Below are 14,455 nucleotides of genomic sequence, written 5' to 3'. Positions count from 1 at the left end.
GGGGCGAGCAGGTGGTGGAGGAGAGGGGCAGGGGGACGAGGGTTCTGCAGGGCCGTGAGGTGACCTGGAGGCGCTGAGGACAGATCGTCAGCCCTCGGGGAGAGAGAAATAAAGCTGTGAAGTCGAGCACCGACCGCTGTTTCCTTCTCGTAAATGAGCCTGGAGTAAAGGGGCTTTGCGCCAGCCTCACCAGGATCCCCAAAACGGCCACGTGGCGATGCTTTATCCACCCAGGTGCCCAGTCCCAAGAGACCGAGCTCGGACCCTGGAAGGAAAACCCAGGAGGAGCCCAGAAACCCCCAGCAGCCCGTAGGCTTCCAGGAGGCAGCCAGACCCTTTGGAGGGAAACACGGCCTTCTCCCCAGCCGTGATGCCGTGTTTCACCTCAGCCCTCCCGACTCGCACCGCTCGGTGGAAATGATGGAAGCACGCACTGGGTGTCGACCCGCAGTGTCAACCTGAAAAAACAGGGCTGGAACGCAATCCGGATTCAGACCGGAGAAGGTGGGAGAGCACTGTCCATGGGACTGCAATGCTTGAGGCGACCCTTTGGGCAAGGCAAAAAAAAAAAAAAAAAAACCACTGTTGTGTGACACCGATACTAGCAAGGCATCTCTCCTTGTTAAGCAAACACAGGCTATGCCTGAGAAACATCCATCTTCAGATCTCCTTATAAGGTATACTGTCAAAATAATTTTAATTAATCCAAGAACGTGCTGATACTCCCAGAGCACAAACACTACACAGCTTTGTTACACAAGCCTTGCCCCTGCTCAGCCCCGCTGGGGACCTGCTCGCTGGTTGTGTGAGCCATGGCTCTGCTCGATTCCTCCATCCTAACTCCACATCCACCCCATCATCTCCTCCAAACCAAGTGCCTTTGTCACCCTCTTCTTGCTTAACACACCCAACGCTCCCACAACCCAGTGCAGCTTCTCTGCTCTTCACGATGCATTCACATCCCATACTCCAAGAAATCTGTATTAGATTTTCCCATTTCCAGGTCTGTACATTTACTTTTTATTACTCCATGAACAATCTGATGGAAATAAACTCACACCCATTTACTAGCTGCAGCTTTATCCATTTTTCCCATCTTTTTAAGCAGGTGATTACCTGGATTTCCGTATTATTTTAAAAACGCATCCGAAAGCAGCTGTGAAAATTTGACTTTCAGAATAATACTGTGTTTGCATTTTCCTTAGTCTGCTTTCAATTCTCTGTGAGATCAGGTAGACAGTCCCATATAAAAGCACAAACAACTCCTTCCTCCAATACCTAGCAAATTAAAAGTCAGGAAAAAAAAAAAAAGGTAAAAAGGTACAGGGCAGGAATTACATAAGAATGTATGCTTAATCCAGTTTTACCGTGCTTGAGTTACTGCTACTTTATTCCTGACTTGAACTGGCACCGATGTGCATACAGGAAGGAGTCTGCTGTCCGTGTAGTCTCTCATTCAGTGCTGTTTGCTCTCCATCACAACAAAGGTACCCGGGCACTCACACAGATATAAGGAGTCCCTCCTTCACCTGGTATTTAAAAATCAGTTCAAACCAAGTACTGTAATCTCTTTTCCAGGTAACTGCCTCTCTTGCATAGGCCCCATTTCTTTCAAAATGAATTTCACAGACACCAGATCCCAAGCATTCTTGAATAATTTATGGACCAGCCTGAAACAAATCTTTTTCATGAATATCTATAACCTCCTCGTAGTAAATAATTAACTAACTACTCACAGTTCTAAGGATTAAAAAACAAAAGTATAAAATTTTGTTTTTGGGTGAGCCTCCCTACATACATCCCATAACAGGAATAACATTTCATAATAATCAAATGTTAGAATATTAAGAAGAAATTCCAACTAGTAACATGACCAATAAAATTTATTAAACATTGTATTTACAAATATTTACATATCCTTCCATAGATTATTAAAATAGACAATATACAATTTAAGAATTTTCATTCAAAGGCATTTTGTTGGAAAAAATAGGCTCTATTACGAGACCACCATATAAGAGATTTTTTTGTTGTGTTTTTGTTGTTTTTGTTTTACACAAAAATATTTTCAGTATAGTAAGTCATAGGTATGGCATTACAACAGCAGACTAATATGAAATATGTTTTTTGTAAATGCTACAATTGTTTAGGTATCAGTTACGGAAGTAAAGGAGTTACGAGATCTGTGAAGCATGCAATACAGTTCAGTTTCAATTCTTTTACAGTTATGGTGATGAAACAATCAGCTCAACTCAAACACATGCCATATTAAAAAGAACTGCCAACCAGGAACACACTACACTTAATAAAAACAACAACTTTGGTCCAATAAAACATTAGACAAAAACAGTTTTACAGTTAAAATATCTATATTATACAGGTTTGAACATTAATTACAAGACTATTTACATTTGCACAATATGTATAAAATAAATTATTTAAAAATGAAGACAATATTACATCTTTTTTTTTTCCAAAAAGAAAACTGTACAGTAATTTACAAAATATAATAAGATTAATAGACTATTTTCCTCCAAGTCATATATTGTCTTCCACAGGCTTTTTCATCATTTTTCTGTGGGAGTTCAACTGTTAATGAAATTTCATTATACAAAGCTTTAAAGCAGATTTTAGGTATCTTTTTTTTTTTTTTTGGTGGCTGTTTTTGTTATTAACAGCTTCCAGCGCTGTTAACTCACCATATTTCGTCATCTTTTTCAGCAATAAGCTCTAAAGCTGTAAGCACTTCTAAAATACAGATAATGGTATTTACTGGGAAACTGACTTCAAAATTAGCATCCGTCTTCTGTATTGCGAACAAGACCCCACACAACGTTTTTCTGAAGGAATATGTGAATTATTAAGAAAGGCAGTATTCCACAGAATTAAGTGCCCTGTCTTAAACAAATAAACAAAACCTTGTGTATCACTGCACCTCAGTCTCTAGTTTTCCATGGCAAGAGCCGGAAGATACTAGTTGTCATATTGGTGTCAATTCAAAGTCGTCATTAACATCAACAAGAGGAACATAAAACTCTTGAATTTCATAAATGCTGATAGATTTGTAAGTAGCAGGATCAAGTTCTTGCAGTTTGAGCTGCCACTCCAGTCTTTGTACTGCATTTAAAGCTGCTGCTTCATGCTGCTGCCTCATCAAAAGGCACGTCTATTTTGAAGTAAGAAAAAAGATAGTTCAGTATTTAAAAAAAAAAAACATATGTTGCGACAAAATTTTCAGAATAGAAAAGAGATCTAGGAGACTCTTTGGTGATAATAACTGCCCCACTACATATTTAATAAGTCACAGATCGTTAAGCTATATAGCTACAAAGGTGTATTTTTTTTAAATATTACTAGACCTTCATCCATGTTGCCCTTAACACATTTACAATAACTTATGATTTTGCAAATATATACACAAATCTATGGTTTCTTAATATACATATTAATCTCATCTTTGCAGTGACATTAAAGGCACTTCCCCCCCCCCCCCCAAAGATATGGAGAGATGAAGATGTATACCTTTAATTTGTCAAACTTATCGTCGACGTCCTGTAACCATGACATAAACTGTCTTGCATTGAATCGATCCCTCACTGATGTTTTGCTGTCATCAGCCTGCCAAAAACAAACAAAACCAAACGGTAAGTGATAATTCATCTTAGACACGCTTTAAAAGCATGAAAGCATACTTTGTGGGACCTTCATAAACAATGCTTCCGATGAAGAATAAACTCCAAGTCAGTGAATCAAGGCTCGTATGTATATGTGAGCAAATACATTGACCACCAATGTGAGCCAGTTACTCACTAAAAATGGTTATTCCCAGATTCCTCCAAGCTAAAGCTTTACGCTATTTGTAAAATTTGAGTAGGAGGCTTCAAGATTTATGCCTTAAAGTCTTAATCAGTACAAGGCAGATCTTCCACAAAAATTGCTATCTCTTTTTGTTCCTTTGAAAATTCAGTAACAAATTAAATCAATGTCCCCTAGGGGAAAAACAAAACATTAATCAAGGAAAACTTGAGCAATCTGACTTAACTGGCTGCACAAGTATTCAAAAGCAATTTAAAACAAAAAGTTACCACAAAAATCTACAAAAGGGGATTAAAAAATGTCTTATTTGTCCTGCCCAATGAAATCTCTCGATACTTTTTAAAAAACTATTTCACAAGAATCTGGAATATCACATTCATCCATTGTAAGAAACCAGATACTGTATAGATAGTCTGAAAGCCAGACTATGTCTGCTTAGGCCTTTTTCCTCTCCCATCTTTGGTCTGTGCATATGACTACAAGGAATAGTTCTCAAGGTCTGCATGAGATTAGCAGCTGTAAAGGCAAGCCCTGAAACACCAAGAAATCCCACAGACACAGCTCCCAGACAGTCATGTTCCTACAAAATAAATCTGATCTTGGCTTACAAATCTTTCCCAACCATTTGCTCAAGTAAAAGTTGAGTTAGAAAATGTTTCTTCATCGTAGAACAAAGGAGTTGCTAGAAGGATAGCAGGAAAGCATCAAAATGAATTACAAGGGCATGATTTCTCATCTGTTTATATTCTTCCCATGAAGATTTGAATTAACACGTCAATTTCAAGCTCGCAGTTTCACACATTGTCTTCAACAATAATTAAAAATATATTTAATACTTTGGTGAACATTATGTGCAGTATTTTCATTTTTTTTAAAGAAAAATAAGCACAGAGGTAAGGAGAGGCATTTTACTGCTACTACTGCCGTTACTGTATAAAGATAGTCAAAGCAGCAGCAACATGGTGAAAAAACTTCACCACCTATAAAGATCCATTTTGTCTTACGTAATTCAAATATAGAATCGTTGTATTTAAAATCAATTGTAAAATGTTAATAATAAAAAATGCAGGTATATGTAGAACTCAAACGCATCTCAAGTCCTAGGCAATAACAGTAATAGCCTCTGAATTGGGGCAAAAAATTATTCTAAACTTCAGAACTAACAATGACTGGATTTTGACTGTTAGGAAAAGAGAAAGTTCTCTTTTGACGATGATGACTTAAAAATTTGTCAGTATAAGGCTTAAAATGGGAGAAAAATACAGCCTCCATAAAACTGCTGTTTTCTGCTGAATCACCTTCTTGTCCACAGCTCGTTTTTTAAAGATGGAAAAAATGTAATGACACAGATTGAAGAAACGTTGAAACCTGTAATAAATGTGTAAAGGGTTCCAGGTCTCAAGTAAAATTCCACATGTCAGAAGCGTAGGTGTTTCATTTAAAAATGCCCACCATTCAGTACATCAAAACTTTTATTACCTCTGTAAAAGCCAATTTCTTGCTTGCATTACATGCTTCTCAGTCACCAGAACAGGTACTGAATGCAGTTTCCACTCTTGTTAGTAAAACCATTCACAGAATACTGACACCAGGAAACCATATTCCCTTAGAAACATGGCTGTGGTAAACTTCTGAGTGGTAGCTCATACAAGATACGCAGATTAAAAGCATATTGCTCACCTTATCGTTTAACCAGAAACTAAATAGTAACACTGAACATGTAAACAACATGGAGCGTGTAATATGAAGCTTGAGGTAATTTTGAAAAGAAAACCCTACTTATATCTTCTAGTGTTCACCATTTCACTGTTAGTCTTTGGTCTTTTTTTTTTTCCATATAGAATAGTTCTAACCACTGCCTTACAGAGAAGAAGAAAACCTTACACAAGTGTCTTCACAAAGCATTTCCAAGTCTTTGAAACCAGTCTCACACATTAATTTGTCACTAGTCCAGAGAACTGTGATGTAGTAATCTTATTTTCTGACATTTTGTTGTTTTGCTTAAGATGTATTTGTGAGCTTCCAAAATAGGTTCTATTTACAATTTAAATTTGACTTCATTAAAAAAAAGAAAAAAAAAAAAAAAAGAACAGCAGTCATGTTCCTATTTTATCTTTCACATCATTTTTGGAGGTGAAAGAAAAACAGACAGTACAAAACAGAAAACCAAGAAAACCCGTGCACATAGCTGTGCCCTCTTGTTATTGCACGCCTGACGTGGTGTGCAATATGAGGCCTCATCGAAATAACCTACAACATGCACAGTCTTGATCCCAAGCATATCAATGATAACTTCAGTATGGGAACAGAATTCTCCCCAGACACTTATTTTGAGTCAGAGTAGAAAGATCTTTTTGTTTGAAAATGTGAAATGTATCTCTTTACCTGAGCATCCAGAGGCACATTATACACCTCGGCATCCAGCAGAACAGTGCAGGCACTGAATGGTAGTGTTTGATTAGCTAGAGTTCTTGCTGCTCGATAATGAACACGTAGAACTTCTTGCTCATTAGAAACAATAAGCTTTTCCTAATTGAAAAAACATGGAAATAAATTATTATTAAATGTATTACCACTAAGTATTTCAGTTGGATTAATAAAAACGTCTATGCATTTAAACATTTCTCTTTAAGGCTTACACTTTTGAGAGATGTGAGAAATGGACTGACAGGGAAAGGGGTAACTTTTTAATCCAATCAATTCCAAAATTCCAGTTTACTGATGCAAAGAAAGTTCCCTGCATCTCAGAAATGAAAACATTCCCTCCTCCTCCACTGCTGGGTGAATGCTATGCCCAGATTTTCCACTCAGTGCTGATGAAGCAAGTTGTAGTTGATGAAGGAGAAGGATGAAAGGCTGAGGCACAGGACTGAGATACAGGTTTGCAAATCTTGACCGTATGAAGAATTTTACACATACTTGTCAAGTCAGGTACAAAGGCCAAGCAATATCCTTTGCAGATTTTTTATTTTGTTGTTGCTGTTCTTAATTAATAAAACAACATGCAGAACTCCATCAATTCATAGCTAGACATTTCTTGTCTTAGTTCAGGAAATAACTTGACTGGTTTGCTAATCCGCATTAAAATTAGCATAATCAAAAAACACTACATTGTGTTTTAATGAGCCAGCTGCTTCTGGAAACTATGTGGGAACCCTTAACATGCAGTCTGCATGAAAAAGGGGTCCTGCCTGTGTCCACAAGCAGTGTGGCCCACAATACTGACCAGACATACGTTTGTAGGCTGCCTAGACAACACAAAGAATATACTTAAACTAGGGATATTGTCTCAATTTCTGTGTTCAAATTCAGTGAAGCCTACACATGGTGTTCTAAAATAATTTTAGACAGTTTTTGGAAGCAGAATATTGCAAACAGTGTTTTAGTCAGAACTTAGGAGAACTGCTCCACCTCCAGAGAACTGGAGCATCTCTCCTATGGAGAGGCTGAGGCAGCTGGGGTCATTCAGCCTGGAGAAGAGAAGGCTCCAGGGAGACTTCATTGTGGCCTTCCAGTGACCTAAAGGGGGCCTACAGGAAAGCTGGGAAGCGACTCTGTCAGGGAGTGTAGTGATAGGACAAGCAGTAATGGCTTTGAACTAAGAGGGTAGGTTTAGGTTAGATATAAGGAAGAAATTCTTTGCTCAAGGGTCATGAGGCCCTGGCACAGGCTTCCAGAGAAGCTGTGGATGCCCCATCCCTGGAGGTGTTCAAGGCCAGGCTGGATGGGGCTTTGGGCAACCTGGTCTGGTGGGAGGTGTCCCTGCCCATGGCAGGGGGGTTGGAATGAGGTGATCTTTAAGGTGGCTTCCAACCCACGCCATTCTATGATTCTAACGATGTCTTCTACCAATACAGAATTTACTGTTGCTTAAATTCTTTTAACTGAGTGATTTTAGTTCTAAAGTCTACTATGATTATTAGCCTTCAAAACTAGAGGCTACATCTTTCTTTCCACTCCCTGCTGCCCCTAGGGAAAAAATCTGAGACAACATCTTAGAGCAGTTAAGAGGAAAAAACTGCTGTCTTATGGACTTGAGTATTCTGGTAACAGTTGTCCAAACTATCACATAATACTGAATTAGTTTTATTTATGTATTTACAAGTTGCTCCTATTCATAGATTTGGTTAGAAGGCAGTTCTAAACATTGTTAAATTGAGCAAAACACTGTATCCACTGAAAAGAAAAACCCTGAGGTTGGAAAATAATAATAAAACCACTACTTTATTCTTACCCTTTCGATACTGTGCTGTAAGCGTAGTTTCATCCTTACAACCTCCTGTTGTTTAAACAGTTCCTTAAGAGGGTCCGATAGTGAGGGAGGTGGTGTAATCTATGGAAAAAGTTTCATAAATGGTACAGTGAATATATATTTAATATATGTTTAACATTACCTGTATGACTTGAGCATTTACTAAAAAACACAAGGTTATTATTATTTTTTTAAAGCGAAAATATGAGTTTTGTACATGCCATTAATTATATGACATCAATCCATTTGCAATAAAAGGTTTTAAGGTTTCTTTGCCATGAAGTTAACGAACCTGCCTGAAACGGCATTTCAAACCACTGATTGCTTTTTACCCATCATTGTAAGCATGTAACCTTTCTTTAAAATACCTGTACATTAGAAGACACACAACATACAACTTTATTTCAATTTTAAATACTTTTTAAAGTACCATTGTTCATTTTGAAAAAAAAGTTAAAAACTGGCTAGTCAAATGTAAGAAGAATAAAGACTGCCTTAAAAAAATACTGGGCATATCTATAACAGTATTGTTGGTGCTTTACATGGCACAAAAGATAACCAGCTGTATTCCTAACCTTAGTATCAGGCAGAACACAAGCAAGCACAAGAAGTACACTAGATCCCTAGGCAGTGGCTGGAAAAATGTTTTCTCCCTTCAGTAATTCAAGTAAGGTTGTTTTGTTTTTGTTTTGAAAAGTTTAATCCTAAAAAAATCGACTTGTGTGAGCGAGCGATCTGTGCTGTTACTGACTGGCTATATTCAAAACATTTCACATTTTTTGAGTCTGTTATAGTAAACAACAGGTATCACAGATAACCAGAAACCACAGCTGGAGTAAATACCTACAGGTCTTATACTCAGTTTTATACCTATAGTAACACATATACACAGACGTAAGTATTTTTGTTCTACAGTGCAGATCCCTCAACTATCAAAAGATAATAAATCCATCATGAAAACATGGTTGTTTCTAGTTACATTACATGTTGCATTATGAGTGTCAATCTTGCATCTATACACTCCAGTAACAAAGCGATTTATTATTTGGAAGATTATTTCAGGACTATTTTTCCCCCAGCTGGAAGTTAATCAATGTTTTTGGAATTAAAGAACACATTGGTTAACTAATTGTGGTGTATTTTTCAGGTTATTATGTAGTATAAAATTACATCAAACTCCATGGTTCAGTAAAACAAGACAAGAAGCTCATAACCATAATATATCTATTTAATACCACTAAAAACGAAAAGATGTCTCAGAAAGCTCAGTGCTTTTGTTAATAGAAAAGCACACAGCACAAGCAAAATAAATAATCCATCTATAAATGTTGATTTTATGCAACTAGTATCCATATCAGATGAACAACTTAAAATTGTATTAACAAATGTTTTTCTTTTAAATTCACATACCATGTAATTTTGCAACATGGTAGAAATAACTGGAAAGGACGGGATTATTTAGACAGTGAAATTGTATGCACTTTATTTAAATATATAAGAAAACTCTGCCTCTGTGAAGCTGCTATTGCACAACAGCTTTTATAAAAGTGTTTTTCAGATCCCAGAATTGTTTTATTAGATTACTGATTGGCAACATATATATTTTCTAACCAATATTTAAAAAGAAAATGGAGGTTTCATGCCACCTAGTAGCTAGCAAGTTTTCAGTAGCCAGTCTCACTAAAAGCCATGGCACAATAAAGTAATTTCAAGCAGCAGGTGGCACCCTAAAACTGTAAATCAAAAGGCACTGAAGGCACTGAAGTTTAGCCCTTGCTGACAGATTTCTTTTGCAACTCCGGATGTCGATTAACCATGTCTTGATTCTGTTTCAAAACCAAAATTTTATTTTCTTGTAGGAATAAATGTACATTCTAGAGATCCAACCATGCTGGAAGAACCACGCCCCCAGGTTGAGGGCTTCTAAATTGCAATAATTGTGGCCTTCCAACGAAGGTCGAACCCTGAACACGCTCACAACAACTCTCTGCAAACACTACTAGCAGTATGAAAAGCAACAAGAGATGTTTACGATCCCAGAGAGTACTACAGCCTCTGGATAAATTTATAAACACTCGACTCAAGTAAGCCTTACTTTGTCTTTAAAAACATAAAGCTTAGCACAGGACTGAATTTGTTTCTTGTAATCCCTCCAAATAATCCCCCCCTTCCCCTCCCCCTTCTTGGAAAGACTGGAGGAAAGCTCAGATCCCCAGATTCTGCAATCTGAATTCCAGTAGTCTGACACCACCTACTGGAAATCCCAGAGTGTGAACTGACGCTGGATTTGGACGAAGGAAATGAACTTTCTGGCCTCAAAGGAAACTGAAGTAAAAGGTTTCAAGGGAACCTGAGGACGGCCAGAGGAGTCTCACTGATACTCTGCTCAGAGGCACCGCTAGTAAGAAGACAACAAGAAGTGTGGAGGGAAAAGATGACCACATATGCTGGCACTGCAAGAACAGAGCATGAAACAGGATGCCACAAGGAAGAAGTGACCTCAGTTTCTTGTATAACCCAAGTAAATTATCAGACTAGTTTCTTAAGGGGCCCAAGCTCCATATAGAACACCGGTGGACAGATGACCCCTGCCTTCTCACATGTTCTCTAATCCTAGGCTGAGCAACTACCAAGAGAATCTGGACAGCATCCAGCCCTTCACCTCTTTGCTCCACAGCACTAGCAGGCAGCCACCTGAACGGTTTTGTTTGGTCACAGCTAGGGATCAAGACATACCTGCAACACCTTCCACACGTGAAAATAAATTACTAAAGTTTCTTGCATGCTTTGCATCCTTTGTAATGACTGCCACTGGAATACAAGCTCCTCACTCTATAAACCTTCAGTTCTTATTTGTGGCTGCTACAAGAAAGAGCAGCACTTCAGCTAGCAAATTAACACAAACACAAAATTTCCAAGATTATTTGCATACATCCCTCTCCATCTCTATCTCTCCTTGCCAACTGGCCTGCTCTGTTGCTGTTACATTTCATTTATTTAGGAAGCAAGCTTCTGGTAACATCACTAAAATTAGCTTTTACCACTTAAGTTTCTACAGCAATGCCAGGGAGACTGGACAGAATCCCTTCTATTAGAAACATATCTGCTAGATAGCCAGGGAACGCTGGAAATGAATAACCTTGGCACCTCTTCTCAGGAGGCAGTACAGATAAAGGTGACTGAACCCAACCCCACCGAACACACTGACGTAGGGCAACATAGCTAAGTACGATTTAAATTTATTCTTAGAAGATTCAGATTTGTTTCCTTCTGTTTAGAACTACCCATTATCACCTATCTTATCCTTCGTATTTGCACTGGTAAGAGGGAAGCCACAATTCACATGTGACTATCATTACAGCCTTAGGTGATATGGGTCATAAATTACAGTATATAAACAAGGTAGTGGAAATCAAACTTAAACACACCATCTCCTGGTTCCCACCTACAGGATGTTTGAAGTTCATCAGATAAACAACAGTGTATCATTAAAATTCCAACGTAGAGAACAGTATGTTACACAAACTATTCAGAATCTCAGAGCTAAATATATTGTCTTCATGTAGACATTCATACAGTAATACCTAAAATACAGTAATACTTTAAGAACAAGTATCTACCTTCCTGTAGTCTATGTATGAGTGAAGCAGGAATCAAGTTAACAAAGAATCACCTAAGGAAAAATATAAAAACAATCCCAACAGAAGGGTCATTTCACTGTTGCACATTACATTTTGCATATAACGCATAATAACACGTGCAGATGACTCAAAACGGGGAGGAGTGGATGATACACCAGTGGGTTGTGCTGCCATCCAGAGGGACCTGGACAGGCTGGAGAAATGGGCTGTCAGGAACCTCATGAGGAACAACAAGCGGAAGAGCCAAGTCCTGCACCTGGACAGGCACAACCCCAAGCACCAGCACATGCTGGGGCACCCAGCTGGGAAGCAGCCTGACCAAAAAGAACATAGGAGTCCTGATGGATACCGAGTTGAGCATGATCTTGTATGCCCTTGCTGCTAAGAAGGCTATGGGTGTCCTGGGCCGCATTAGGAAAAGTACTGCCAGCAGTACTGGTGAGGCCACATCTGGGATGCTGGGTGCAGTTCTGGGCCCACCAGTACAAGAGAGACATGGACACGCTGGAGAGAGCCCAACGCAGGGCCACAAACACAATGAAGTTCCTGGAGCTCCTCTCCTGTGTGGAAGGGCTGAGAGAGCTGGGACTGTTCAGCATGGAGAAGAGGAGGCTTGGGGGAGATCTCATTGTGTATAAATATCCAAAGGAAGGGTGCAATGAGGATGGATTCAGGCTCTTTTCAGTGTTGCCCAGAAACAGGACAAGGAGCCCAGGAGGCTCCCTCTGAGCACCAGGCCGCCCCTGTGTGCTGTGCGGGTGGCCGAGCACTGGCACAGGCTGCCCAGAGAGGCCGTGGGGTCTCCTCATGGAGACCTTCAGCAGCCGCCTGGACGTGGTGCTGGGCACCCTCCTCAGGGTGGCCCTGCTGGGGCAAGGGACCTCCAGAGGGCCCTGACAACCACAACCAATTTCTGATTCTGTGATTAATATTCCACAATTGTGGAGAGCCTAGGCATAGCCCTTATTTTCACATTACTGGACAGTGAATGCAATACATTAAAAAATGCTAGTTTCTGAGCATGAAATGATCTTAGGTTTAGAAATACTCCTCTTTATGGTATTTTAAAAAGAACTATTGTGATTGTGACTTTCAGTGGTGACAAACTAAAACTATTAAGTTAGATATGCAAACAAGCTCTGCAAACAAGTTAAATCTGAACAACTAATAAGTTTTAAATGGTATCAATTTTCTGGAAAGAAAAAGACATTTTAATCAAAATTGTCTATTTATACAAGTGACAGTAATTAAACAAAAGAAGCATTCTAGATGATGAAACAAAATTAAAATGCTTAACATATCTTCAGCATTTTGTCCTTATGTTCCTAACATCAGGAAATAAAAAGCTTCACCTGTTCTTAATGCTTGAGGTGAAGAAACAACACAGAAATCTAAACCAGATAAAAATCAGTAATTGCTATCCTTCAAGCATGCAATTCAATTTTTTGTCAAACTGTTAAAAAGAAAAACCTTTTAAATGTAATTAAAAGCCATGAGAATGGGGAGCACATGTTCATCTCTGATAGTTAGTTACTGGACATAACTTAACCAAGAAATTGGGCTACACAACCACCTAAATTTATCCTCATGAACTACAGAATCCCTATTACACACATCAAGAGACAGGAAGGAAGGATTAGGTTGTTCTTAAATACCAAATCATCACCCTCCCTTTCTTCTAGTGCCATTTATGACCGGGAAATGAGCTCTGTTGCCCAGGTAGAAGATGGGTCATGGAAAAATGTAAGCTACATTTCTTCACTTTCCAATTACCCCAAATTCAACACTGAAGTTTGATGCCAGAACACTAAGTTGTAGCTTGGAAACAGCAGCTGCTAGTCAAGTACATGCTATAAAAAATAAATCTTTGCCTCTGGTGATAAAGATACACTCCTGAAGCTGCAACAGCTACTTAGAAAGTTTTCTAGGCCAAGAAAGGCCTGCTATGTTGTAGCAAAGCTCACGATACATTCACTTACAGACATGGTAAAATCTTACCCACATCTTTCATCAGATTATAATGAGTTTCCTAATTTCAAAGAACTGTGGTCACCATCAGATGACGCAGAACTCAAGGTTAGAGTATATACATACTCTCTCAGGAAGATGGAGGGCACAGCGGACAAAATGAGAGGAGACAGCTTACATGGAGATTACAACTACCTCTGGAATGAAGCAAGCGCAAACTTTAAAATTTACTTTTCTGTATTAAATTTGTGTTCATTGCTTAATCACAAATAATCTGCAACTCAATTGGAAAAAGCTATACAGCATCTCAAGTGGGAGCAAGTTATCTTCACTGAACCAACATGGTAACACTATGCCATTCATAAATAAAGACTGTAGACTGGATACTTAGGTTGTGCACATGAGATTTCATACATACAAAGAAGCTCAGGCATTTTTGCCATTAGAGAATTAGGATATTCTCCTCGTTCCTCCTAAACTCAGAATTCTCCTTAACTTGACACACCATAAATAATGGGCACACAATCAAATACTACTGAATTCTGACATTATCAAGCTACTGTATGTCAGCCAAAAAACTATTCTGGGAAATCAAATACACAGTATCAGCCTATTTCAGCTATTAGGTGTGTCAACTTAAACCATTCAAATGTGTTTAAGCTAGTATGCTTTATCTCAGAATTAGACAAGTTTAAGTGTGGGCACCCAGACAGTTAAAGAGCATCAGATAACTGATGGAAAACTAGAAAACCTCCTTCTATTCCCAGGAGTAACAATA

At 38.7% G+C, this 14,455-nt stretch overlaps 1 protein-coding gene across 4 annotated transcripts in view; it reads right to left on the bottom strand.

Moving 5' to 3' along the window:
• Positions 1-1,865: 1,865 nt before the first annotated feature.
• ANKRD12 (ankyrin repeat domain 12) overlaps positions 1,866-14,455 on the bottom strand; it is a 63,534-nt gene continuing 50,944 nt past the window's right edge. For all 4 annotated transcript variants that reach the window (XM_035319710.1, XM_035319711.1, XM_035319713.1 and 1 more), the window contains 4 exons: positions 8,051-8,149; positions 6,202-6,345; positions 3,523-3,618; positions 1,866-3,166 (listed from right to left, as the gene is read on the bottom strand). In XM_035319710.1, coding sequence (XP_035175601.1) covers positions 2,981-3,166; positions 3,523-3,618; positions 6,202-6,345; positions 8,051-8,149 — 525 coding nt within the window. In that variant the 3' untranslated portion in view covers positions 1,866-2,980. The remainder of the gene's footprint in view (positions 3,167-3,522; positions 3,619-6,201; positions 6,346-8,050; positions 8,150-14,455) is intronic.

The sequence above is a fragment of the Oxyura jamaicensis genome, chromosome 2 (genome assembly GCF_011077185.1).
Source record: "Oxyura jamaicensis isolate SHBP4307 breed ruddy duck chromosome 2, BPBGC_Ojam_1.0, whole genome shotgun sequence".
In the NCBI taxonomy this organism is placed as follows: domain Eukaryota; kingdom Metazoa; phylum Chordata; class Aves; order Anseriformes; family Anatidae; genus Oxyura; species Oxyura jamaicensis.
Note: the sequence above shows the minus strand (reverse complement) of the source record. Positions and strands in the feature narration are given on the sequence as shown.